The sequence below is a fragment of the Symphalangus syndactylus genome, chromosome 16 (assembly GCF_028878055.3).
Source record: "Symphalangus syndactylus isolate Jambi chromosome 16, NHGRI_mSymSyn1-v2.1_pri, whole genome shotgun sequence".
Lineage (NCBI taxonomy): Eukaryota > Metazoa > Chordata > Mammalia > Primates > Hylobatidae > Symphalangus > Symphalangus syndactylus.
In genome coordinates this window covers 61191734-61219046 of record NC_072438.2, presented here as the reverse complement: position 1 = coordinate 61219046, position 27313 = coordinate 61191734, and the positions used below count along the sequence as shown (strand labels likewise).

General features: G+C 41.8%; 1 protein-coding gene across 3 annotated transcripts in view; it reads right to left on the bottom strand.

The window, feature by feature from the left end:
• Window positions 1-22361, bottom strand: part of CCL28 (C-C motif chemokine ligand 28) — a 32507-nt gene extending 10146 nt beyond the window's left edge. For 2 of the 3 annotated variants that reach the window (XR_010116354.1, XR_010116355.1), the window contains exons 1-2: window positions 12998-13112; window positions 5388-5639 (exon numbers count right to left, since the gene is read on the bottom strand). Coding sequence is in view for 1 of the 3 variants with exons in the window: in XM_063619886.1 (XP_063475956.1) it covers window positions 5447-5639; window positions 12998-13047 (243 nt within the window). In the remaining 2 variants the exon portion in view is untranslated. Of the gene's footprint in view, window positions 1-4736; window positions 5640-12997; window positions 13125-22292 lie in introns of those variants that run through there. The other variant, XM_063619886.1, reaches the window with a different exon arrangement.
• Between the last annotated feature and the right edge of the window lie 4952 nt (window positions 22362-27313).

The following is a 27313-nucleotide window of genomic DNA, read 5'->3' as shown; positions in this document are numbered from 1 at the left end:
TTTTTGGATGCCATCTGGTGGGTAGAGGCCAGAGATACTACTAACCCACCTAGAGTATAGGGGAGAGCCCCCCACAACAAAGAATTATCAGCCCAAGATGTCAGTAGTGCCAGGATTGTGAAACCTTGCCCTAAGCAAAACAGGAAAGACAATTATTACTACAGTGCAGAGTTAGAATGACCAACATCAGACATGTAAATGTAAAAGTATAGCTGATGTGACATAACATAGGAGGATAGTGTCATAAGACCAACAGGTTTATACACCCACTGTGCAGTCACAGACTGATACATTGAGGCAGCAGAGTTTGCAGCAGAGAGTTTAATGATTACATGGTGCTGAGTCAGGAGGTAGGAGGAGATTCTTAAATCTCTGAAGAGTTCTGGGCTGGGGTTTTTAAGAAGATCATGGGAGGCAAGGGGCTGGAAAATTTGGGTCACTGATTGGTCAGGGTAAGGGAGATTAAATCATTAGGATATGGAAATTGCATTCTTTGATGATTTAGCTTCTGGTAGGGTCCTTCAGACCAGCTGACATCAGTAGTTTCATCAGTATGCAGGACCTGAAAGAATGTCTCGAAGGGAAAACTTAACATTTCATAATGTTCAAGCTATTATCTATAGAGCAGTTAAGGGGAACTATAATCTTGTAACAGACTCCACGTAATTCTGAAGCAATAGCCAAACAACTATGAGGAAGGGGTCAGCAAGCAAACTGACCTAGTGATTAATGCTGAATGTGCTGCAAGCTTGGGTTATTTATGTTTCTCACCCTCTCTTCTTCTCTGATTAATTTTATAAAGTTTATAGGAACAGTTTCAATAGGAGGAAAAGGAAAGGAGTATGGAGTATTACGTACATCTTATATAAAGACTAATACATAGGCCAGGTGCGGTGGCTCATGCCTGTAATCCCAGCACTGTGGGAGGCCAAGGCAGATGGATCACTTGAGATCAGAAGTTTGAGACCAGCTCAGCCAACATGGTGAAACCCTGTCTGTAACAAAAAATACTAAAACTAGCCAGGCGTACTGGCGCACACTTGTAATCCCAGCTACTCAGGAGGTTGAGGCACGAGAATCCCTTGAACCCGTGAGAAAAAGGTTGGGGTGAACTGAGATCCTGCCACTGCCCTCCAGCCTGTGTGACAGAGTGAGACTCTGTATCAAAAAAAAAAAAGAAAGAAAAAAAAAAAGAAAAAGTTATTTTAAAAAGACTAATAAATGGAAGACAAGTATATTACTGAAAGTTACAGAGATAAAGAAAAATAATTGTAATGAAACATCAAGCACTAGGATGAGGAGAAAGAAGGGAGGAGATAAGCAAAGAAATGATACTTGAAGCATTTCATTTGAAATAACAGAAGTAACCACTAGAACTTAAACTTTTTAAAGGATTAAGAAAGCCAGGTGCAGTGACTGGTGCCTGTAATCCTAGCACTTTGGGAGGGTGAGATGGGAGGATTGCTTAAGCCCAGGAGTTCAAGACCAGCCTGGGCAACATAGCGAGACCCTGTCTCTACAGAAAATAATAGTTTTTTAAAAACAGCCACACATGGTGGCACATGCCTGTAGTCCCAGCTACTAGGGAGGCTGAGGTAAAACGATTGCTTGAGCTCAAGAGGTCAAGATTGCAATGAGCCCAGATTGCTCCACTGCACTCCAGCCTGGGCAACAGAGCAAGACCCTGTCTCAAAAAAAAGGATTACAAGATGTTGCCTCAAGGATAGGTCTAGGAATAGGGAGGATAGGGTGGGAGGATGTTATTTTTATTATAAATTCTGCTGTACTTTTGATTTTTTAAATCACACACCTATATTACTTCAATAAAAATGTAACTTTTCAAAAAGAAAACTTAAAGGATTAACCAGGTGATTTACTCATAATACAGTAACTCATGATATAGTAACAGTATTTACTCTTAGTACAATAATAGTACATAGTACAGTAACAGTGATACAATTATGTTTTACTAAACACATGAAATAACCTGTAAAATGTAATTTCTTTAAGAGTCTGGTTTTGGCTGGGTGCCGTGGCTCACGCCTGTTATCCCAGCACTTTGGGAGGCCAAGGTGGGTGGATCACAAGGTCAGGAGATTGAGACCATCCTGGCCAACATGGTGAAACTCTGTCTCTATTAAAATACAAAAATTTAGCTGGACATGGTGCGCACCTGTAGTCCCAGCTACTTGGGAGGCTGAGGCAAGGGAATTGCTTGAATTCAGGAGGCAGAGATTGCAGTGAGCTGAGATTGCACCACTGCACTCCAGCCTGGTGACAGAGCAAGACTCCATCTCAAAAAAATAAAATAAAATAAAAATAAAAATAAAAATAAAAATAAATCTGGTTTCCCAGGCACACTATCTTCAGACAAAGTTTCAATTATTTGCATTGCAGAAAAATCAGTTTTTAAAATATATCATGTAAACCTACTGTCATTCATAGCTACCCAAAAATTGTGTAGAATTGCAGCTCGAACTAGTAAGAAGAAACAAAATGGAAAATAATTCAAGTTGTTCGTTGAAAGAATTAGACACCAGTGTTTTGGTATCTTAACTTTTATTAATGTTGGTTATCATGGTTAATTAATTTAAAATTGTGGTTTATTAATATTTTAAGTTACTCGCATATTATATTTTATTAATTTTTTCTTATTTAAAAAGCTTGTCTCTGCCACTTACTGTGTGACCTGGGCAAGTCAGTTTACCTCTAAGAGCCTCAAGTTTCCTCATTCATAAAGTGGAAATATAAATACAAAGCTTGCAGAAATGTCAGGAAAATAAATAAATTAAATGCTAAATAGTCAATGAGGGATATTAGGCAAAGGCCAGTTTTGGTGGCATTTTAACCTATGGAGACTCAGCGCCTCTGTGTGTCCCATTATCACCTCCAAGACATCCTGGCAACACCACTGCTTGGGACTAGCCAGCAGGAAGGCCCGGGACACCTGCCACCTGATACAGTGGCTCCTGCTCTCTACTGGCTTCTTGTGAACACTACTGGGCTCTTACCTATCTATCTTGAAGCCTCTATGGACAAAAAAGAGGCCAAAAGAGGAATGGCACAATGGTATCAACTCAAACACGTGAGCCTGGCACGGTGGCTCACGCCGGTAATTCCAGCACTTTGGGAGGCAGAGGCGGGTGGATCACTTGAGGTCGGGAGTTTGAGACCAGCCTGGCCAACATGGGAAAACCCTGTCTCTACTAAAAATACAAAAATCAGCGGGGTGTGGTGGCTGGGCGCCTGTAATACCAGCTACTGGGGAGGCTGAGGCAAGAGAATCACTTGAACCCGGGAGGCAGAGGTTGCAATGAGCCGAGATTGTGCCACTGCACTCCAGCCTGGGCAACAGAGTGAGACTCTGTCTCAAAAAAAACAACCAAACAACAACAAAAAGGTGTGAGAAGGGTGGGATAGGAGCTAAAAGATGTAGACTCCTTGTTAAAGCAGAGCGTAAAATCACCACACAGAGGACGGAACTCTGGGCCCCTAACTAGTGCTGCTCCAAGAACTGACTGGGGGAGGCAAAAGGTTCTGGGCAGCAAGGCAGGCTTTTTGTTCTTTTCAGTATCAGAAAATTTCAATCCAAACAATGGTAGCTACTCAAACTAGACGTTTTGAAGTTATATTTAGTTTAAACTTTTCTATTTAGAAAATAAACCCTAATATTTATGAACTCTAAATGACAAAATAAGTATACGAATTCACATAGGATATTCCTAACCAAAAACATTAAACCTGAATTTGATCATAAGAAAATAATTAGGCCAGGCACTGTGGCTCACACCTATAATCCCAGTACTTTGGGAGGCTAAGGTGGGAGGATCGCTTGAGCCCAGGAGTTTGAGACCAACCTGGGCAACATAGTGAGACCCTGTCTCTACAAAAAATAAGCAAAATTAGCCGGGTGTGGTGGGTATGCACCTTGGTCCCAGACACTCAGGAGGCTGAGGTGGGAGGATTGCTTGAGCCCTAGAGGTTGAGGCTTCAGTGAGCCAAAATCAAAATTGTGCCACTACACTCCAGTCTGGAAGACACAGCAAGACCCTCCCTCAACAAAATAATTTAAAAAAAAAAAAAAAAAAGATAGAGGAACTTTCTTAGATTGAAAGATATTAAAGAAAAATAACAATTATTTGCAATATGTATGTCAACCTTGATTGATTACTGGAGTGAAAAAAAAAACTACATAAAATGCTCTCTAAATAGTTGGGAAAATTTGAATATGGAATATATTAGATGAAACTGTTAATTTTTTAGGTATAAAACTGGTAAGGTGATTATGTAGAAAAATGTCTTTATTTTAGGGTATGTCAAGTTATAACACCAAAAAGAAACTAGGGGTGAAGTGTCATGATGTTTGTAACTTATTTTCAAATGGTTTAGCAAACAAGATATATTTAAAAAGTTATAATATTTTATACAGAAACACATACAAAGAGAGGAGAGAGAAAGCAAATGTGACACAATATTAACAATGATTAATATTGTGGTGAAAGATATATAGATGTTCATTGTACCATTCTTTTAACTTCTCTGTAAGTTTGGAAAACTATAATTAAAAAGTTGGGAGAAGTTATATCTATATGCTCCTCTTAAAATATTATATGAAGATAAGCACTATCATTATTATTATTATTTTTAGAGACAGGGTCTCATTCTGTTTTTTTTGTTTTTTTGTTTTTTGTTTTTTGTTTTTTTTTTTTTTTGAGGCGGAGTCTCGCTCTGTCACCCAGGCTGGAGTGCAGTGGCGCGATCTCGGCTCACTGCAAGCTCCGCCTCCCGGGTTCACGCCATTCTCCTGCCTCAGCCTCTCCGAGTAGCTGGGACTACAGGCGCCCGCCACCACGCCCGGCTAATTTTTTGTATTTTTAGTAGAGACGGGGTTTCACCGTGGTCTCGATCTCCTGACCTCGCGATCCGCCTGCCTCGGCCTCCCAAAGTGCTGGGATTACAAGCGTGAGCCACCGTGCCCGGCCCTGAGACAGGGTCTCATTCTGTCACCCAGGCTGCTCACTGCAACCTCAAACTCTCCCAGACTCAAGTGATCCTTCCACCTCAGCCTCCCATGTGGCTGGGATTATAGGCAAGTACTACCATGCTGGGCTAATTTTTTTTTTGTTTGTAGAAATGAGGTCTTGCTATGTTGCCCAGGCTGGTCTCAAACTCCTGGCCTCAAGCGATCCTCCTGCCTCAGCCTCCCGAAGTGCTGGGATAACAGGAGTGAACCACCGTACCCAGCTAGTATTATCTTTTCATTTCATTTTCCAGTTGAGTATATTATTGGCTACATTTGTATACTGCACAATTGTTCATTTTTTAAAAACCAATATTTTGTTTTGTTCTGTTGTCTACAATAAGGAGAATTCAGATGATAAACTTACAACCAATCATGGCCAAGTCCACTTGAGGAATTGTCTCTGTAGATTCATCTGTAGACTCTCTAATAAGGAGTTTTATGGCCGTATGTTTCGTGTTTCCCCTGATGTGCCCTGTTACTGTTCCTCTTGCCGTGGTGTTTCTTCCTGTGGCAAACATTTCCTTTACCATTTTTCTTAGCAGCTTGCACTTTCATCCACTGCTTAACAATATGGTTGTGCGGGCTGACACAGATTCTTCTGCGCTTGACATGAAGGCTGTTAGAAAAGGAAGCAAAAGAAAGTCACTGAAATAAAACATATATAAATAATCACTTAGTGACTTACATGCAGCTCCCACTTTGGGACACTGTATTCCTAGAGACTAAATTCAGACTAAATTTCTGAATTCAGTGTAGAAATGAAGTGAATTTTAATGGGTGCAGGAAATCAACGTGGCACACGGATACATATGTAACAAATCTGCACATTGTGCACATGTACCCTAAAACCTAAAGTATAATAAAAAAAAGAAAAGAAAAAAAAAGAAATGAAGTGAATTCTAAAGCTGAGCACCACAAGGTTCAATTTTGACTTTCAAACACTGCTGCCTGTGGGTCCTCAGATATCAGCAGAGAGTATTAAAAGAAAGAGGAGGAGAAGAAGGAATTTGTTGAGGAGCAGGAGAAGGAGAAAAGGAAAGAGAAAAAAGAGGAAGAAGAAAAGGAGGAAAAGAGACAATAATAAAAACCAAGTGAACCCAACAAAACCAATTCATCCTCACAGCCCATCTCAAACACATCCTTAAGGTTTGTTTAAGGTTTTTCTTTTTATTTTATTTTATTTTTTTTTGAGATGGAGTCTCGCTCTTTCACCCAGGCTGGAGTGCAGTGGCGCGATCTCGGCTCACTGCAAGCTCCGCCTCCCGGGTTCACGCCATTCTCCTGCCTCAGCCTCCCACGTAGCTGGGACTACAGGCGCCCGCCACCACGCCCGGCTAATTTTTTTTTTTGTATTTTTAGTAGAGACGGGGTTTCACCGTGTTAGCCAGGATGGTCTCAATCTCCTGACCTCGTGATCCGCCCGCCTCGGCCTCCCAAAGTGCTGGGATTACAGGCGTGAGCCACCGCGCCCGGCTGTTTAAGGTTTTTCTGATCCGTAAGGATTTGTAGATTCTCTCAGCTAGATGCCGTCTTTTTTCCCCTCTGATTCTCCACGGTGAGAGTTATCTCTTTTCTGGCACTTAGTTTATTCTGTCTTTTATCTGAGTACTTGTCTCATCTTTCCTACTGGAGTTATGCTCCTTGAAGGAGGAATAATCTAGAAGTGTCTTGAAAACGCCTTATTCAAAACTTTAACTAATTTAAAACTTAAACTTAATTTAAAACTTAAATTAACAAAACAAAACTAAGATATTCTAGGCATTTGTTAACATTTTAATATGATATAGATCTATGCCACAGTTCAGAATGTGCTTTCATTTTCATTTTTCTTTTCTTTTCTTTTTTTTTTTTTTGGTGAGATGAAGTTTCGCTCTTGTCACCCAGGCTGGAGTGCAATGGCGTGATCTCGGCTCACTGCAACTTCCGCCTCTCGGGTTCAAGTGATTCTTCTGCCTCAGCCTCCCAAGTAGCTGGGATTACAGGTGTGCACCACCACACCCGGCTAATTTTTGTATTATTAGTAGAGATCGGGTTTTACCATGTTGGCCAGGCTGGTCTTGAACTCCTGAACTCAGGTGATCCACTTGCCTCAGCCCCCAAAGCGCTGGAATTACAGACATGAGCCACTGCACCTGGCTCATTTTCATTTTTCTATATGAAGTTTTCACAATGGGCTGGGAGAATGCTATAGCATGCACAGTTTCTGGTAACTAGAAGAATTTTTTTTGTTGAAAAAGATATTGGTGACTTCTAATTTCCCCATGAGGGGTCATCAGCTCTTACAAAATGTCACAAATCCTGCTGGCTCTACATATACAATATTTCTGTATCCAGATAAATTGGAACTCCTGACTCTGTTATTCAGGGAAAAAACAGAGGTGGGGTAGAGAGTAAGCTGCTATTTTTCTAGATGACCCAAGCTGAATCTTTTTCAGCTAATGTAGGGACTCCTGAAATGGGAGAAAAGTGGGGAGAATGGGGGGAAAGTTACAAATGAGCTTTAACATAATAAAGCCAGCATGTGGGGAATATTAATTTGAAAGAAGTGGAGCATATTAATAAGAGAACAATATATTCCCTATGTGTATTAGATAGAGAGTCTTAAAAAAAAACAACAGCCTAATTCTCACTATGGTCAGTTGGTTTGCTATCATAGGAGAAAACGTGGCTGCAGCACTGCTGTGTAGGAAACAAAAACAAACAAACAAAAAACTGGCACTGAAGCTCCTACCCTTTCCAAAGGACTACAACTCTTGCCTCTCCCTGTGATGTCAGAAAGAAACTGAGCAGATAAAGATTTTAGTGACATGCAGGCTGGGCACGGTAGCTCACGCCTATAATCCCAACACTTTGGGAGGCCGAGGCAGGAAGATCACCTGAGGTCGGGTGATCGAGACCAGCCTGGCCAACGTGGTGAAACCCCGTCTCTATTACTAAAAATACAAAAATTAGGCCGGGCGCGGTGGCTCACGCTTGTAATCCCAGCACTTTGGGAGGCCGAGGCGGACGGATCACGAGGTCAGGAGATCGAGACCACGGTGAAACCCCGTCTCTACTAAAATATACAAAAAATTAGCCGGGCGCGGTGGCGGGCGCCTGTAGTCCCAGCTACTCGGAGGCTGAGGCAGGAGAATGGCGTGAACCCGGGAGGCGGAGCTTGCAGTGAGCCGAGATTGCGCCACTGCACTCCAGCCCGGGCGACAGAGCGAGACTCTGTCTCAAAAAAAAAAAAAAAAAAAAAATACAAAAATTAGCTGGGCATGGTGGCACGCACCTGTAATCCCAGCTACTTGGGAGGCTGAGGTAGGAGAATCGTTTGAATCCTGTAGGGGGGAGGTTGTAGTGAGCTGAGATTGTGTCACTGCACTCCAGCCTGGACAACAAGAGGGAAACTCTGTCTCAAAAAGAAAAAAAAAAAGATTTCTGTGACACGCAGATAAGCCCATAAGTTACACAGGAAAGACCTAGGATTCAAGTCCATTATAAAAATAAGAGAGATGGGATTCAGGGAGGGGCATTGGCACCGGGGCTGAAGGAGAGAACCAGATGGAAGAGATATAGACAGAGGATTCAGAAAGGTGGAGGACCATAGGAAAACAGGCAACAACTAGCATGTGGGCTTTTTCAAAGACTTGCTGGTGAGGCAACCTCTCAATGTAATTTCAACTGGGGAAAAAAATCAGCTACCAGAATACAGCTCCCAAATCTGAGATCCTATGATGTTTTAGAATCCTAAAGTTTAAAAACTTCTTAAATCTCTACTTGGATCCCATGTATTTTCCACCAGGATAGAAAGAGATGAAGTAATGCTGGAAAGGGGGCTGGCCTATTCCACATTCCTTTCCCTACTCGCAGTTCCACAGTATTCTGATGGGCACCAATCTCCACCTTCCCAATGGTGAGTTTGTAGGTGGAGAGTTTTGACTGTAAGAAATCCTGAGGCCAATCCCCTGATTTTTTTTTTTCTTAACCCTCAGGAGGATAGCTGGAGATAGTCTGATGGACGTAAAGGGGTGGCCCTGCCATAGAGATTATACCTTTAATATCCCTTAAGCTTTATTTCTTTACCCATTCCTCTAAACACAACAAGTGCCTCACACCCACATCTGAAAAACTACTCAAGCCTTCCAGATAATTCTATTTAAAAACCTCAAATTTTCTCACAACAAAAAATGTCTGTTTGATTCAAGAATCCTCAGGCCTCTGCCCAACATAAACAACTTTTTTTTCTTTCTTTCTTTTTTTTTTTAAGATGGAGTTGCCCAGGCTGGAGTGCAGTGGTGAGATCTTGGCTCGCTGCAACCTCTGCCTCCTGGGTTCACGCCATTCTCCTGCCTCAGCCTCCCGAGTAGCTGAGACTACAGGTGCCTGCCACCACGCCAGGCTAATTTTTTGGTATTTTTAGTAGAGATGGGGTTTCACCGTGTTAGCCAGGATAGTCTCGATCTCCTGACCTCGTGACCCGCCCGCCTCAGCCTCCCAAAGTGCTGGAATTACAGGTGTGAGCCACCGCGCCTGGCCATGATAAACAACCTTTTATTGTATTCATGTTCAGAAACATCCAGAAGCTCATTAATGAAGTCACTGTAGAGGAGTTTGAACAAGAAAACTGCTGTCTCAGGCATCAAAAACTACAATGACCATTTATAAGGTATGAAACAAAGGACCTATTTCTAGGCAGAAAAGAAAAAGAAGCCTAGTAAGTTAACTGTATGTTGATTTATATTAATTAATTGTTATTAGTAATACATGCTACTTGGGAATTACATTTCCAGTGTTAGTAATGCTTTCTGCATCTTAAACACTTTCTCAAATCTTAAAGTCTTTATACCCAGTCAGGGATAAGGGACTACATTTTAGATAAGTAAAGACATGCTCCATACTAAACTAATCTGAAAACAAGAGAATCTTTATCTATTTATGTTGAACATCAGGAAACACAACAGATAGGATCTGTAATTCATGGTTAAAAAATACTACAGAGTTGAATTTAATTTTATTTGAGATTAGGTCATAACAACTCTGTATTTTTCAGCTTTCTTAGCACAGAGAGGTCAATTTACAAATTGTGCTCGAATAAAGTAAATATTTTTAGATCCAACTGATTGGCTTCCTAGCTCCTCTTTAATTAAAATTGAGTCCTTTTGAAAATGAAGACTTACGTTACTGATTATATTTTCCCTTATCACAGCGAAACATCATTTCTGTTCTTATGCCTTTTTCAGATCTCTGACACCTGCTTATCCCAAAGAAACATTCCTGAAAATCCTGTTACCAATACCTTCCCTAGATAACCTCCACTCTCTTATACACCCACAGAAACTTCCTCTGTTTTTTTTCTTCAAGCCTTTCTGGGAGTCCTACTGGAGCCCTCACGAGCTTCAAGCTTCAAGTCTGAGGTGATATATGCCAATGAGGTGGAAGGAATTGAGAGGAGTTGAAAATTTGGAGTTTCTCAGAGCAACTGGAGCAGGTTCAGACAGATTTAGTGCAGCTGTGTCCACTCAACACAGATATCCAGCTGTTTCTAACTACCTAGAGCATTGCCCATGCATTGTCTATGAACTTTTTACTTTCCAACTATTACCAACAATATTCTTTAAGATTAAATAAAAGACTGGTAGAATCTCGGCCAGACATGTACCAAGGGATTTTTCAAAGAAGCTGGGAACTTGGAGCACCCCTCAGAATCCTCATTGGTATGTAGCCCCTGGAGTGCCACGGGTGATGCTGGTTCCCAATGACTAAACCACCTGAGCCAATGGAGCCACGTAGTGGCTTGAACTGAGGAGATGCTGAGAAAATTCTCAGTCTTCTCCCTTCTCCCACAAAGACACTCATGCTTAATACAAGTTTGGATCAAGAATTGTTTCCTCCCCTACATCTGACCCTGAGTGTGATCTTTAAACTTTATTCGATCTCAGAACCTTTGAGAATCTTATAAAACCTATGGACCTTCTAAAAATGCTCGCAAGTTCATACACAAAAATTTCAGGAAGTTCACAGCCCCTAACCTGATGAAAGTCTATCAACAGACATCTTTTTTTTTTTTTTTTTTTTTTTTGAGACGGAGTCTCGCTCTGTCGCCCAGGCTGGAGTGCAGTGGCGTAATCTCGGCTCACTGCAAGCTCCGCCTCCCGGGTTCATGCCATTCTCCCGCCTCAGCCTCTCCGAGTAGCTGGGACTACAGGCGCCCGCCACCACGCCCGGCTAATTTTTTTGTATTTTTAGTAGAGACGGGGTTTCACCATGGTCTCGATCTCCTGACCTCGTGATCCGCCTGCCTCGGCCTCCCAAAGTGCTGGGATTACAAGCGTGAGCCACCGCGCCCAGCCTTATCAACAGACATCTTACAAACTCTTCCTCTGAACTTTTAAGAACACTTATCTTGGAGCAGTTTTTCCTCAAAATTGAATAATGGATAAATCCCTTCTGAAAAGGGGGAAAATATATTTCAAGTTCCAGAGATCATCTCAAATCATTAAGATGATCTGCAGAACCCAGCTGGATAAAGAATCCCCTCGAGACTCTAGGCAGACAGAACCCATTTTGTCACCACTGCATCCCCAGCATATAGAACAGTGCTTGGCGCATAATCGTTAATTCATAAATATTTGTTGAATTCACTGAAAGAATAAGGTTTCTGAGTGACTCAGGAGCTCAGGCTTAAGCAATGGGTTTATTTATAGCCCAAAGAAAGGAGCACCAAATGACCCACTAGCATCACCTGAAGCCACAAATGGTGTTAAACCAGCATGCCAGGGAGATGCCTGATACTCGGATGCAGTAGAGTTTGGAGAGGGCATTTTATGGTTAGTCCCACCACTGCTTTAGAATGACATTGGAGGTATACAGTGTTCTGAACTAAGAGACCTGGGTTCACATCCTGTTTCTGCAATTCATGAGCTGTACACAAGTGAACTGTGTAACCTGAGTCACAGCTTTCTCCTGTGTATGATTGGGAGATCATTTATGCTTTCCTCACGGCATTGTTGTCAGAATCCAGATTTACTAAATACCAATGCAGTTCAGATGTTAGAGCCTCCATAGAGATGTTAAGTACATATACAAACAAATCTTTTAATAACTGAGCCAGGAGCAGGGGTGGGAGGCTTCACCATGAATCAACACGACAGAATCAAAAGCAGAGATTGGATTGGCATTTGTGATTGGATTGCATATAGCACTGCGACAGGTATAGATCTTTCCACGCTTCTTTTTGAATCTTTTGTTTTTCTTTGCCTTTTTGTTGTTGTGGTGGTGGTGGTTTTTTGACACAGGATTTAACTCTGTCACCCAGGTTGGAGTGCACCGGCATGATCACGGCTCACTGCAGCCTCGAACTGGGCTCAATGATCCTCCCATCTCAGCCTCCCAAGTAGCTGGGACTACAGGTGCATGCCACCACGCCTGGCTAGTTTTAAAGTTTTTTGTAGAGATGGGGTCTCGCCATGTTGCCCAGGCTAGTCTTGAACACCTGGGCTCAAGCGATACCCCTGCCTTGGCCTCCCAAAGTGCTGGGATTACAGGCATAAACCACCACACCCGGCCTACCTTTTTGAACCTTATAATATGCTCCTGATGAATTCATAAAGTAGAAATGACAGCAACCCATGTACTGGAAAAGGTTAAAAGCCATGAAATATAACAGAGTTATTTTTGTTTGGGGTTTTGTTTTGCTTGGGAAAGTCATGAACACTTTTTGGTGACGGGGAGAATTCAGTCCTAACCACAGCACTACAGGGTGGAAGTAGATGGTGTGCTGGTATGGGGCTCAGGACATCTTTGGACAGAGAGACTATGGATTTACTCCAGGGAGCCTGGGGCCTAACGGACAGAATATTTACTCTTCCCTCCCTTGTTTGGATGATTGATTGTATGTTGTAATCATGCAAAGCCTTTCCAACCTGTTATTCGTTGGTCAGGGAAATAATCACTGTGCAGGTTTAGACCTCCCGGCTGAAAGGCACTCACATGACAGCAGCCAAGTCACAATCCCCATCAGCTCTCTGGATGCGACACATATTCACTCTTTCCAGGAGCCTTCTGGAAATATGATGTGAAACCTCCGTGCAACAGCTGGAGGCAATGGGAAGTATGGCTAAAAGAAGAAAAGAAAGAAAATGTTAAATCTTACAGTTTATAGAACACTGGCATGGTTCTCATTTTGAAGATTTCAGAGAAACAGAATGTTAATCCACACAAACAAGGGGCAAACATGGCTTTGTGAATACAGACTTGGGGCAGGACGTGTTCCCACTTTCTGGACTTTAAGCTGTATTTGTGAAAGAGAAAATGTAAATTTAGGCAAAGACACAAAACAAGTGAAAGAGATGAAAAGAGTTACAGACAAGGATTCTGGTGGTACTGCAGACTGATCAAAGATGAAAGGAGTGAGGTCAACACGGTGTTTCATGCATTTTGGAACTGGAAAAGCATCATTTGTTCAGCAAACATTTACTGATTGCCCATTCTGTGACAGGCCCTGAGCTCTGCATTCAAAGTTGAAATAAGGCGTAATCTGTCCTTGTGATGCTTAATAGTCCAGTGGGAGGCAAGCCATAATAATCCAACACAGAAAAATAAGTGTTAAAGAGTTATGTTCAAAGTGTTATGGGATTATACATGAAAGAAGCCAGATTCAAAAGGCCATACTGTATGATTCCCTTTATATGAAAGATCCAGAATGGGCAAATTCATAAAGACAGAAAGTAGATTAGTGGTTGCCAGGGGCTGGGGGGCTAAGGGATGGAGAGGGTTGAATGAAAGGAGGGGACAGGGAGTGACTGCGAACAGATACAAGATCTCTTTTTGGAGTGATGAAAATGTGCTGGAATTAGATATTGGTGATCACACAATTCTGTGAATATATTGAAGACCACTGAATTTTATACTTTAAAATGGAAAATTTTATGGTGTGTGAATACTGGTTGTTCCTACATTTATTAATGCATTTATTTCCTAAAACTAATTGTTTCTTTCTTTAGCTATGCTGTGCTGCCTAAATCAAACTCTTAATATCCTGAACAAGGTATTGGGTTTATCCACGTATCCACCCATTCATTCACCCATCTCACTATATGTGAATCACTACGCTAGACCCTGAAGGTAGAAAGATGAAAGGTTACTAGCCTCAAAGATTAGCTGTGACCCAAGCATGTCTAATAGGAAACGTACTTTCAGAAGCATGGTAGCAATTAAGAATCACAAGAAAATCTGTGTGTTTAGGAATTTGAGTTATCTGAGTGATATCAATTCAAACAGTCTTTTTTTTTTTTTTTTTTTTTTTTTTTTGAGACGGAGTCTCGCTCTGTCCCCCAGGCTGGAGTGCAGTGGCGCAATCTCGGCTCGCTGCAAGCTCCGCCTCCCGGGTTCACGCCATTCTCCTGCCTCAGCCTCTCCGAGTAGCTGGGACTACAGGCGCCCGCCACCACGCCCGGCTAATTTTTTTGTATTTTTAGTAGAGACGGGGTTTCACCGTGGTCTCGATCTCCTGACCTCGTGATCCGCCCGCCTCGGCCTCCCAAAGTGCTGGGATTACAAGCGTGAGCCACCGCGCCCGGCCAATTCAAACAGTCTTAAGCCAGAAGAGTACCGGGGGCCTATATATACTTAGTAAACTGGATTGCGTTTCTCAAATATTAATATAAACGTAGGATGGGCTCAGCTGGAGATCACTTGATCTGAGTCAGATTAACTATAAAAAGGCAAGAAGCAGGCCAGCATTTATTACATGTTAGTAGGTGCAACTAGCGCCCTCCACAGGAAGCAGAAAATATAAGAGGCCAGGAAACAACTTTGGAGAGAACACGGGAAGTTAGGCAATGGAGAATGTAAACTGGGTTATTTCCGAATAGGGCAACTGTAAAATTCTGTTAGATAACATCGCCCCCTAGAGGTTCCATCCTGCAGCCTCCTGTCAGAATAGTTCCATTTTAAAAAAGCCATCAGCTACTTCCCTTTATTTCAATTATGACTCCAGAATTTCTATATAGGAGAGATTTTGATGTGTCAGGCTGAAAAAGATAATTATGTGACATTTCTTCAGCATTTACATAGTTTTGTTCAGATGATACTGAACAATGGTTGTTGGAGGGGTCGTCGGGGAGGCAAGCTGATAAGAGATCGGGGAGGCCAAAACCTGTCTGCAAAGACCACCTTGGTCAGGTATATATTGGAAAATAACCAGCTTATGTTCCAGAATTGGAGTTCACACAAACACAAACCTGTCTGATGGAGAAGGGGTTCCCCCGAAGAGAAATATGTGACTATTACTGAAAATAAGAGAAGTCTTGCAGAGTGGGCTTAATAAAGCTGCGGAGTCCAGAGGTATGAACGAGCAAGGATCTGAGGTATAATGCAAGACTTTGCCTGATCCACCCCCAACCGCTTCCCTAACCCCTCCTACAGGTGCTCCCTTTGCTTTGGGAAGGACAAAGCCCAACAGATCCACCTGGGAATTTCTCTGAAAAGTGATTTGTGAGATCAGCAGATGCGTTTTCCAGCTGGCCTGAGAAGCAAGCACTGAGGTCAGCTCTCTGGAGAAGTGGGCAACCACCAGTGGGTTTCAAATGGATCTAGAGCAGCTGTCCAACAGAGGAACCACAAAACTGGGAGTAAGGGTTCTGATTATGCAAGGGATCATCCCTCCTACACTATCAGACCAACTTCCCCCAGACTCTTAGAGGGAAAGTACCCTTCTCCAGGACCCATTATTTGAGAATTGTCAAGAATATTTGGATTGAGAAATCCTGCAGCAACTTTGTAATTACTACCAGGCAAGAAAGTGGGGACCCAGAACATCACAATTTCTACTCACCGGCCAGTGAAGCCAGAGTATAGGAGTTCCATGGGTAGCATCTGATGTGTCTGTGCAGTGAAGTGAAATCAGTATGTAAATCATATTTGAATCAGTTTGCTCTGGCATTTTTGAGATTGTATCAATCTCAAAATAAAATTAAAATAATGGTGTGCTTCTGTAGAGTGTGTGTCAAAGAAAGTAGAGGGAAAACATTTCTAACATAAGAGAAAATGTGGCAAGGGCTATGTGATAAACAGAATGGTATCTGGAACACTGAAAGGCAGAAGAGATAAATTATAGCGACTGGGGTCCATCTTTATCAGGGTGGCGGCATTTGAGCTGAAAATGTGAAAAATGGATAGAATATGAATAGTGCAGTAAATATAGAGACAGTGGGTGCAAAGATACAAATGTGGGAAAAGGCAGATTCATGCAAATTTGGTTGGAATATAGAATTTATGAATGTAAGTTGTAGGAGGATGACATGAAAAGTATTTTGAGGCCAGACAGCTTTATATTTTATACCAATAACACAAGTTCGGTAACCTCTTTCTATGGAAACTTTAAAAATCAAGACATGATAATTCACCTAAACTAATACTTCTGTGGAAATGTAGATGTGAATAAATAAATGACGACTTTACTACTATTCCCCTTTCCTTGTGAAACATTTCAACACAGAGGAACTACCAAGAATAATAAAAATACCTATATACTCATCACCCAAATGTTATTTATGTTAAATCTTTTCCATATTTGCCTTCAGTCTTATTTTTAAGTAGCTGTTTCCAGTAATTTACTGTTATAAGCAAGGCTACAACAAACATCCTAATGATAACAGACATTTTTTGAGTTCTTACTGTGTGCCAGGCACTAGTGTAACTACCATGTGTGAATTAATTTATATAATCTACACAGCAACTATATGCAGAAGGAAGTATATTAATCACCATTTATAAAATGGTGATTAATATATGCAGAAAAACTACATGACTTCCCCGAGATCAAAGGGCCAAGAAATAAATAGTGGGGCTGGAATTTGAATACATACATTTTGGCACGTTTTAGACCTTTTGGTTATACTTTATTTGCTTTTCTAGATGTCTCCTTGGGGCTTGTGTGAGAATTTCTCTACAGCAGTGGTTCTCAAACTTTTATGTGTATCAAAATCAAATCCCTCTCTTACTGATTCAGTAAATCTGAGGGGAGGCTTGAACATTTGCATATCTTATTATTTATTTGTTTATTTATTTTTGAGATGGAATCTTACTCTGTCACCAAGGCTGGAGTGCAGTGGCGCGATCTCGGCTCATTGCAACCTCTGCCTCCTGGGTTCAAGAGATTCTCCTGCCTCAGCTTCCCATGTAGCTGGAATTAAAGGTGTGTGCCACCACGCCTGGTTAATTTTTGTATTTTTAGTAGAGACAGGGTTTCACCATGTTGACCAGGCTGGTCTTGAACTCCTGACCTCAAGTGATCTGCCTGCCTTGCCCTTCCAAAGTGCTGAGATTACACGTGTGAGCCACCGTGCTGGGCCAATATTTGCATATCTAATAACTTCCCTGGTGATGCTGATACTGCTAGTCCTGGAACACACTTGGAGAACCACTGTTCTTGGAGAACAGATTTACACATGGAATTGCTAGGTTGTAGGATATATGCATCTTTAACTATATTTCATATCAGCAAATTGCTCTACAAAGTGATTATACCAATTTACACTCATACCTGCAGTTGATGAGAGTTCCATTTCTGCACATTCTCAACAACTTTTCATAATGTCGTTTTAAAATATTGCCAATCTGATGGGGTTGAAATTGTACCTTAATGTGGCTTCATTTGTGTTCCCCTATTGGTAAGTTATTAATCATTCACATTTTCTCTTTGAATTGCCAAATCTTATTTTTGCCAGCTATTTTTTTACCTTGATTTTTAAAAAATTATTTATAAGAACTCATAAAATATTTGGGATACTAATCTCTTCTCAGTAATTAGAAAATATTTTCTCCCCCTTGGTAAGTGTATCTTTTAACTTTGACGTATTTCCTTACAGTTTGCTATTTATGTCTTATTTAGCAAATCCTCCCATAGTCAGATGTCATAAAAATAACATAATAATAATTTTGTTTTAAAAAGCAAAGCTTTTTTACCCCTGTAATTTATTTTTTATAGATTGTGAGTCAGAAAAAAGGTTTTTGCATAAGAATATCTATTGTCTCAGAACTGTAGTGGTAAATGAAATTTTTTTCTCCATTTACAAAGGGCAAAGAAACCATTTCCCCCTTTATTCCATACTTTTAAAATGTATGTATTTTTTACTTAAAAAGTCTTTTCAAAAGAAGGGGGTCCTGCCATGTTGCCCAGGCTGGTCTCCAAGTCCTGGACTCCAGGGATCCGCCCACCTTGGCTTCCCCAAATGTTGGGATTACAGGCATGAGCCACCACACCCATCCCTTTCTTCCGTTTTTTTTTTTTTCTTTTTTTCTGAGACAGAGTCTCACTCTGTTGCCCAGGCTGGAGTGCAGTAGCGCAATCTCGGCTCACTGCAACCTCCACTTCCTGGGTTCAAGCGATTCTGCTGCCTCAGCTTCCCAAGTAGCTGGGACCACAGGCGCCGGCCACCATGCCCAGCTAATTTTTGTATTTTTAGTAGAGGTGAGGTTTCACCACGTTGGCCAGGTTGGTCTTGAACTTCTGACCTCAAATGATCCACCCACCTCAGCCTCCCAAAGTGCTGGGATTACAGGCGTGAGCCACCGCGCCTGGCCTCCTTTCCTCCATTCTTAAGATGAGGTTCTTTGAAGACATAGTGTATCTTAATCTTTACTTTTGGATTGAGATCAATCTCTACAAGGATTAAGCCCACTCTTCAGTTTTTGTAATAATAGCTATATATATCCAAGGCCAAGGGCCAAATAACCTCCAGATGTATTTTTAAAAACACCTCTGGATTTAGCTCAGGGTCTCTCACAAGACGTGTAGAAACTGTGACAAGGTGTGACCCTTTTATCTTTTGAGGAGGCGAGAAGTTATTCTTTCTTCTGCTATGCTATATAAAATTCTGTTCCAATTTCATAGTCACTTTTGTGCTGCCATACATGCTTGTAAATACGTTAATGCTTACTCAGTAATACTTTTTTTTTCTCTTCTGTATTGGTACAGAGGAATCTTTCATTGGCAGGATTGTTCTCTTTCCATAACAGAACCACCCCATCTCAATGATATGCAGACACTCCTTAAATCTTCAAGTTTACACATACACATAGGTCTGTTTCTGGGCTTTTTCTTCTGTCTCATGCTCTACTTATTGATCTCTGCATCAATTCCACATGTCTCAACTAAGACACTTTTTAATAAATCTCAAAACTTGATACAATAAGTCTCCCCACCCAATTTATTCTTCAAAATTGTCTTGGCTGTTCTTGATCCTTTACCTTTTAGATAAATTTTAGAATCAGTTTGCTCAGTTCTTTAAGAATTTCAGGAATTGTGGTTGGAATTGCACTAAATTTACAACTAAGATCTGAAATATATTGTCTTCCCATTCATCAGTATGGAATTATCTCTCTAGCTATTCAGATTTTCTTGGTCCTCCAAGATCTTTATGAAGAAAATGATAAGATAATGTCATATATCTTAGATCTATATTTAGGTACCTTATATATTTTGTTGTATTGTGAATGAACTTTTTAAAAATACTTTTTTCTAATTAGTTAATTTTTATGTATAAGAATTCTATTGATTAGGCCGGGCGCGGTGGCTCACGCCTGTAATCCCAGCGCTTTGGGAGGCTGAGGCGGGTGGATCACGAGGTCAGGAGATCGAGACCACGGTGAAACCCCGTCTCTACTAAAAATACAAAAAATTAGCCGGGCGCGGTGGTGGGTGCCTGTAGTCCCAGCTACTCGGGAGGCTGAGGCAGGAGAATGGCGTGAACCCGGGAGACGGAGCTTGCAGTGAGCCCAGATTGCGCCACTGCACGCCAGCCTGGGCAACAGAGCGAGACTCCGTCTCAAAAAAAAAAAAAAAAAAAAAGAATTCTATTGATTATTTAATGTTGCTCTTGTATCCAGCAACCTTGCTGAATTTTTTTATTTGTAATAGTTTGGAGTAGATACTCCAGTTTTATAGGTAAATCGTCATTTTTCTCTCTTTCCTCTCAATTCCTGTGTAGGAAATAAAGGATTTTTCTCTTTTAAAATCTGTTACTTTGCTAAATGCCTAGAACAGTACCTAGCCCATTGAAAGTTCAATACATAACTTTAAATTGCTGTGGTGGATTAATCTATTTTATTCCTTGCCCTCCTGGGATAAACCATACTTATTCATAATATATTAATTTTTATATCTTGTATAAGATTTGCTATTTATTAAGATTTTTGCACCTCTGTTCATAAATTAATCTATACTTTTATACCCTGTATACCATCTATACCTTAATACCCATGTTTTGGGTATTAAGGGTATGTTAATCTCAACAATGCATTGGGTAGTTTTCTCTGTTCTTCCATCCTTTGAAAGAGTTTGTATAAGAAAAATTTTCTGTTCCTCCAGTTTTTGGTAAAACTTCAAAAACTATCTAGGCCTGGTGTCTGAGGAAAGATGTTTAAGTTGGATTTGTTATTGGCTTACTTATATATATATAAAATATATATATTTACATATATTTATATATTTATTATTTTTCCAAGAAATTGTTCATTTTATCCACAATTTCTACTTTATTCTCACAAAGTGTCATAGCTTTATCTCACTGTATTTGCAGTCATGACTCCTTTTTAAAATTCTTAGTGTTTGAAGTGAAGATTCCTGTGCAAAGTAATAGTTTAAAAGTTTGAGCCAGATGTGGTGGCTCATATAATCTATAATCCCAGTACTTTCGGAGACTGAGGTGGGAGGATTGCTTGAGGCCAGGAGTTCGGGACCAGCCTGGGCAACATAGTGAGACCCTGTCTCTACAAAAAATTTAAAAGATTAGCCAGGCGTTGTGGCCCACCTACTTGGGAGGCTAAGGCAGGGGAATCGCTTGAACCCGGGAGTTGGAGGCTTTGATCCTGCCATTGCACTACAGGAAAGAGGTCCACATCCAGACCCCAAGAAAGGGTTCTTGGATCTCATGCAAGAAAGAATTTAGGGCCAGTCCGCAGTGCAAAGTGAAAGCAAGTTTATTAAGAAAGCAAAGGAATAAAAGAATGCTACTTCATAGAGCAGCCCTGAGGGTGGCTGGTTGCCCATTTTTATGGTTATTTCTTGATGATATGCTAAACAAGGAGTGGACTATTCATGCCTTTCCCCCGCCCTTTTTTTTTTTTTTTTTTTGAGACAGAGTATCGCTCTGTATCGCTCTGTTGCCCAGACTGGAGTGCAGTGGCGCGATCTCTGCTCACTGCAAGCTCCGCCTCCCGGGTTCACGCCATTCTCCTGCCTCAGCCTCCCGAGTAGCTGGGACTACAGACGCCCGCCACCACACCCAGCTAATTTTTGTATTTTTAGCAGAGACGGGGTTTCACCGTTTTAGCCAGGATGGTCTCGATCTCCTGATCTCGTCATCCGCCCGCCTCTGCCTCCCAAAGTGCTGGGATTATAGGCGTGAGCCACCGTGCCCGGCCCATGCTTCCTCTTTTGAGACCAAATCGGGTAACTTCCTGACGTTGCCATGGCATTTGTAAACTGTCATGGCGCTGATAGGGAGTGTAGTAGTGAGGGCGACCAGAGGTTACCCTTGTGGCCATTTTTGGTTTCGGTGGGATTTAGCCGGCTTCTTCACTGCAACCTGTCTTATTAGCAAGGTCTTTTATGACCTGTATTTTGTGCTGACCTATCTCATCCTGTGACTTAGATGGGAATGCAACTTAGTAGGTTTCAGCCTCATTTTACCTAGCTCCTATTTTAAGATGGAGTTGCTCTGGTTCACTCGCCTCTGACAATTGCATTGCAGCCTGGGCGACAGAGACCTTGTCTCTAATAATAAATAAATGTTTGGCTCTAAGCTTAGAAACAAAGCATTCAACTCATGGGTTAAAGAGGAAACCACAAAATCTTATTCTGGAAAATAGTAAAAGTACTATTTATTATAATGGGTGGGATACAGTTCAATTTAGCCCTAAATGCATTTATTTAAAACACATACACGAAAAAAACGTGTGTTCAACTAAAAACCCGGAAAAGGAAAATCAGAGGAAACAAAGCACGAGGGAAAAAAAAAAAAGAAAAAGAAAAAAGAAAAGCACGACGTTATGGCGCTTTGCGGCTGTCGCGCTACTCGTATCTGTAGTCGTGGCTGCCGTGGACCAGGAGAAACTGAAGTGGAAAACAGTGGGCGGTAGCCGAAGCAGAGAGCAAGGAAGAGCGCGAGAAGTGCAGAGCGACAGCAACAAGAAATGGGCGGCGCGCGACGTCGTTTACCTGGGCGACGTCCAGCCGCCCTTCCGGCCTCTGCGCGTGCGCAACCTGCTTGGCGCCACTGACCTGGTGAGGAGGCTTCTTTAAGGCGGTGGACTGTTCCTACCGGCGCGCGGATAGGACCGGCGTGAAGAAGCTGCCAAAGTGTAACAAGTACTACGCGAAGGGTAGGATGGAGTCCCAGGCAGCGCGTGACGGCCGGATGCCCAGACGCCCACGTCGCCCGCAAGCGCACGCCTGGACCCGGGGGAGCTGGCTGGGGCGCCCAGGACCAGGCCTAGCCTACCGCGGGCTGCCCTTCACAGAGCTGCAGGAGAAGACTAGTTGTATTGTGCGCGCATTCCCTAACCTTTACTAGTTTTTTTTTTTTTTTTTTAATTGATCGGTCAGCTTTTGATGCGGATATGTTAAAATCTCCCACTGTTATTGGGATTATGCCAGTTTTTTTTTTCTTGCATTTCTGTCTACTTACGTGATATAACACTTGGGGTTATGTTTTCAGACGTCCAAGTACCTTCCTGGTCCACAGCCAGGATTAAAATGAGGCACGAGCCTCAGGTGCAGAATTTAAGGGACCGCCAAAAGAACTCCGTAATGAAGATAAGCAATATTTGGATGCAATATTTTAAAAAATAAAAATTAATGCAAAAAGTCTATAATTAGTAAAATGCTGCAATTTTAAATAAAAACAAAATGTGACTGCATTTTCACGACTCGGTCACCTCTCTTGCCTCACAGGAGTCTGGGCCCTAGAGACAGCTTTTCTGTGAAGTGAACTTTTTTATCTTTCGGTTAAGATTCCTCTATTTCTACCATAACTTTTTGCTTAAGTCATATTTTTCTGTTACTGACATTGCTACACTAATCTTTTGGTTTGTATTCATTTATTCTCTTTTGCGTTTTTAAATACTTTTTCTTTGCTTTTTATTCTTTCTGTTGGAAAGGTATTTTCTATATTTCCTTTATTAATATTTTTCTACTAAAAATTTAGGCTCAGTTGGGTCAAGAAAAAGCTCCCTTGGGAAAAATGTCTACAATATCTAGTACCGACCTGTTTCTTTTTGAATCGTAGAAGTGTGCTATTTTACTAATTAAAGTGATTGTCACATCAGTAAAATTCTAGAAGTATTTATAGGGTGCTGCCTGCATTGTATCAGTCTTTGTAACAGACGCCGAGTATATAAGAATTAGTCATAGTACCTGCCCTCAGGGTGCCTACAATTAGCAATTAGCAGACTTTTTTTTTTCTTTTTTTCCTTTAGATAGGATCTTGCTCTGTCACCCAAGCTGGAGTGCTGGAGTGCAGTGGTACAAACACAGCTAACTGCAGCCTTCACCTCCTGGCGTCAAGTGATCCTCTTGCCTCAGCCTCCCATGTAGCTGGGACCACCGGTGCACACCACCATGCCCGCCTAGTTTCTTTATTGTTTTGTAGAGACGGGGTCTCACTTTGTGCCCAGGCTGAGCAGACATTTTTCTAACATTGTCTCATTGGACCTCTCTGCTGCATTTAACACTTACCCATTCCTTCCTTGAAAATTTCCATATTCCTAGTTACTAGTCTCTTCTAATTTTCTGAATAATGAGAAATTACGGCTGGGCACGGTGGCTCATGCCTGTAATCCCAGCACGTTGGGAGGCCGAGGCAGGAGGATCACGAGGTCAGAAGTTCAAGACCAGCCTGGCCAAGATGGTGAAACCCCATCTCTACTAAAAATACAAAAAAATTAGCCAGACATGGTGGCAGACGCATGTAATCCCAGTTACTCAGGAGGCTGAGGCAGAGAATTGCTTGAACCCGGGAGGTGGAGGTTGCAGTGAGCCGAGATTGTCCCACTGCACTTCAGCCTGGGCGACAGAGAGAGACTCCATCTCAAAAAAAAAAAAAAAAAAGAGAAATTACTTTCTCTGCCTCTTGAATGCATCCTCCTTTGCCCTCTCCTCAATAGTTAGCATTCTCAAAGTTCCATCCCTAACCTACTGCTCTTTTCTTTCCACATCTCATGTTTAAAATTTTCACTATGTCAGTAACTTCAAAATGTGTTTTTTAGCTCTACCCAAATATTCTGATGTCTATCCACCTGCTATTGAACGTGCACTTGGATATCCCACAGGCACCCCAAACTCAACAGAGCCACAACTGAAGACATCATCTCCTGCCACTTTAAATCTACTTCTGTTTTCCTTTTCTCATCTCGTTTAATCACTTTATACTGTTATCCAACTGTAATTCCATCTTCCTTCTGCACTCCCATGGCCAAACTCCTGTAGATTGTATTTTCCTTAACACTTTTCAGATCTGTCTCCTCTTCATCCTTGTTACCACTCTTAGTTCAAGACCTTATTAATTGGCTTCTGGAGTGCTGAACCTCTCAGTTGTCTACTTTCTTCCAACTTTGTCATTTCCCCATTTGAATCTGAGGTCCCACAGTATCTTGTGCTTTCCTATATCTTAGTCTTTACCATGTATGACATTAAGAGTCTATATGACTGTCTTTTGACTGTAAGCTCCCACAGGGCATCTTTGTAACCCCCCACCACATAGCACATTGTCTGGTATTAGTGCTAAATAAGTTTCTTGGACTGAACTAAGCTCTGATCTTATCAGTGTTTCATTTTTATCTTGTTTTAAGGCTTTTAATGTCCAAAATATTTTTGCTTTTTTTCTAGGAATAGTATTTTCTGTTTTTGGTCAAGATCTTATGTCCCAAATTACCTACAATTACACAGTGCTTTTCATAGATACCATCCCTGCACATTGAAGTAATAAGGGGTCAGTTAATATGATAAATCATTTGTTCACTACATGTAATATTTTAAAGATGTTTTTAGTATCTGATTAAAAGCATTCCTATTTGTCTTATTATGGTGTTATTTCTTTTCTTTTTTTGGGGGGCGGGAGACGGTCTTGTTCTGTTGCCCAGACTGGAGCGCAATGGTATGATCACGGCTCACTGCAGCCTTGAATGCCCAGGCTCAAGTGATCCTCCTGCCTTAGCTGCCCAAGTAGGTCAGACTACAGATGCACCCCACTATGCCTGGCTAATTTTTAAAAATTTTTGCAGAAACAGGGTGTTGTATGTTGCCCAGGCTGATCTCAAACTCCTAGCCTCAAGCAATCCTCCCACCTCAGCCTCCTGAAGTGCTAGGATTATAGGCATGAGCCACTGCACCTGGCCTTATTCTGGTGTTATTTCTATTAGTTTTGGGTTGTTGTCATTATTATTCCCAGTATTAAGTGTATGGATGATTTTCCAGGAATGTGAGTCCATGTTTTGGTTCTGTCTATGATCCAGTTTTGGTCACTAGAGGGCTGTAAAGATCTCTTAGTGCTCAAGAACTGTTGGCACTACACATCAAATTTGTGATACAAAAGTTAGATTCTGGGTTTTGTTATTGTTGGAGAACGGGGTCTCACTCTGTTGCTCAGGCAGGTCTCGAACTCCTAGACTCAAGCTATCCTCCCACCTTTGTCTCCCCAAGTGCTGGATTACAGGCGTGAGTCACCACGCCTGGCAGATTTTGGCTTTTAAGGAAAGGATCCTGCCACTGTAGAGAGGTGAACAGCTTCCTCTCGTACTTGGATGTTTTGTATAGGATCTCACTACTCAAAGTGTGGCTCTCAGAGCCACAACAATGGCATCACCTGGGAGCTGATTAGAAATGCAGTTTGAAAAGCACTGGTACTGTATATAGAACACAGCAAAACAGAAACAGAGTAAAGAAAGGCACATGCAATTATTGGAGAAAGGATTTGCAGACTAAAGATAAAAATGATACAAAAGATTCACTTAGCTGCTAGCAGTGTCTCAAGACTGAGTGCAATTTAAGAAGGGCAGGCTGGGTGCAGTGGCTCACGCCTGTAATCCCAGCACGTTGGGAGGCCAAGGTGGGCGGATCATGGGGTCAGGAGTTCAAGACCAGCCTGACCAACATGGTGAAACCCCATCTCTACTAAAAATACAAAAAATTAACCGGGCGTGGTGGCAGGTGCCTGTAATCCCAGCTACTGAGGAAGCTGAGACAGGAGAATCACTTGAACCTGGGAGGGAGAGGTTGCAGTGAGCAGAGACCATGCCACTGCACTCCAGCGTGGGCAACAGAGCAAGACTCCGTCTCAAAAAAAAAAAGGCAACACATAATGTTCAGAATGTGGTTAGAACACATCTCTCCATTCTTGTGGACCTCACACCTTAATGTAGCCAGATCATGCAGTGGGTGCCGACAGATGACCACTGCTGTCACTAAGTGGGCAGATAGGACTCACTAATCCATGATGTATGGAACTGCTATTCCCAAATAAAGTCTTGCCAGGTACTTTTTGGAACCCTGGGATAATGTTTGGGGGCATGGAGAGTGGATGGGGATTTTTCTTTGCTTTAACATGATGCAGACACTAGAGTGGTCAGGGAATATCTTGAAGGGGTTTGGATAATTGTGTGCCATAAAAACATCCTGAGAGGCTTTGTAGCATGGTACTTAAGCATGTGGAGACTACCAGATTTAAATTCTGCTTCTGCTACTTACTAGCTGACCTTAAGTGAGTTAATTCTCTGTATCTCAATCCTTTTTTCTGTAATATGGGGATGGTCCTAGCATCTACCTCAGGGTTATTGTGAAGATTGCATGGGTTTGTACATTTAAGTGCTTAGAACAGGAGTGACAAACAACACTCAATAAACGGAAACAAAAAGGACATATGCGGGCCAATATGCAGTACAGTCCCTGGCTCATAGTAAGTATACAGGTGCCCATTAAATGTTTGTGGAATGGGCCACTTGTTTATTTATTTTCCCTCAGTTTCAAACTCACCCTTAATTTCCTGTTCTATGAAATTGAGATGGGCCCTTAAATATTTTTCCTTGGCTAGCTGGAACATTGTTAAACTTTATCTATAGAAGATATTGAAGGGACATTGCAGGAAGAGGGGGTTTTCCTCCCTGGCTCCAGGGTTCTCTCTTTAGGTTCCTGTAGACCCAGCTTCTGCAGTGCGTTAGCTTCTCCAGTGCATGGCAATTAGCAGCACCCCTACAGGCAGGTTTGTGGCCCAGTGCATCCAGTGAGATGCTTCCCTGTGAAGGACTTTC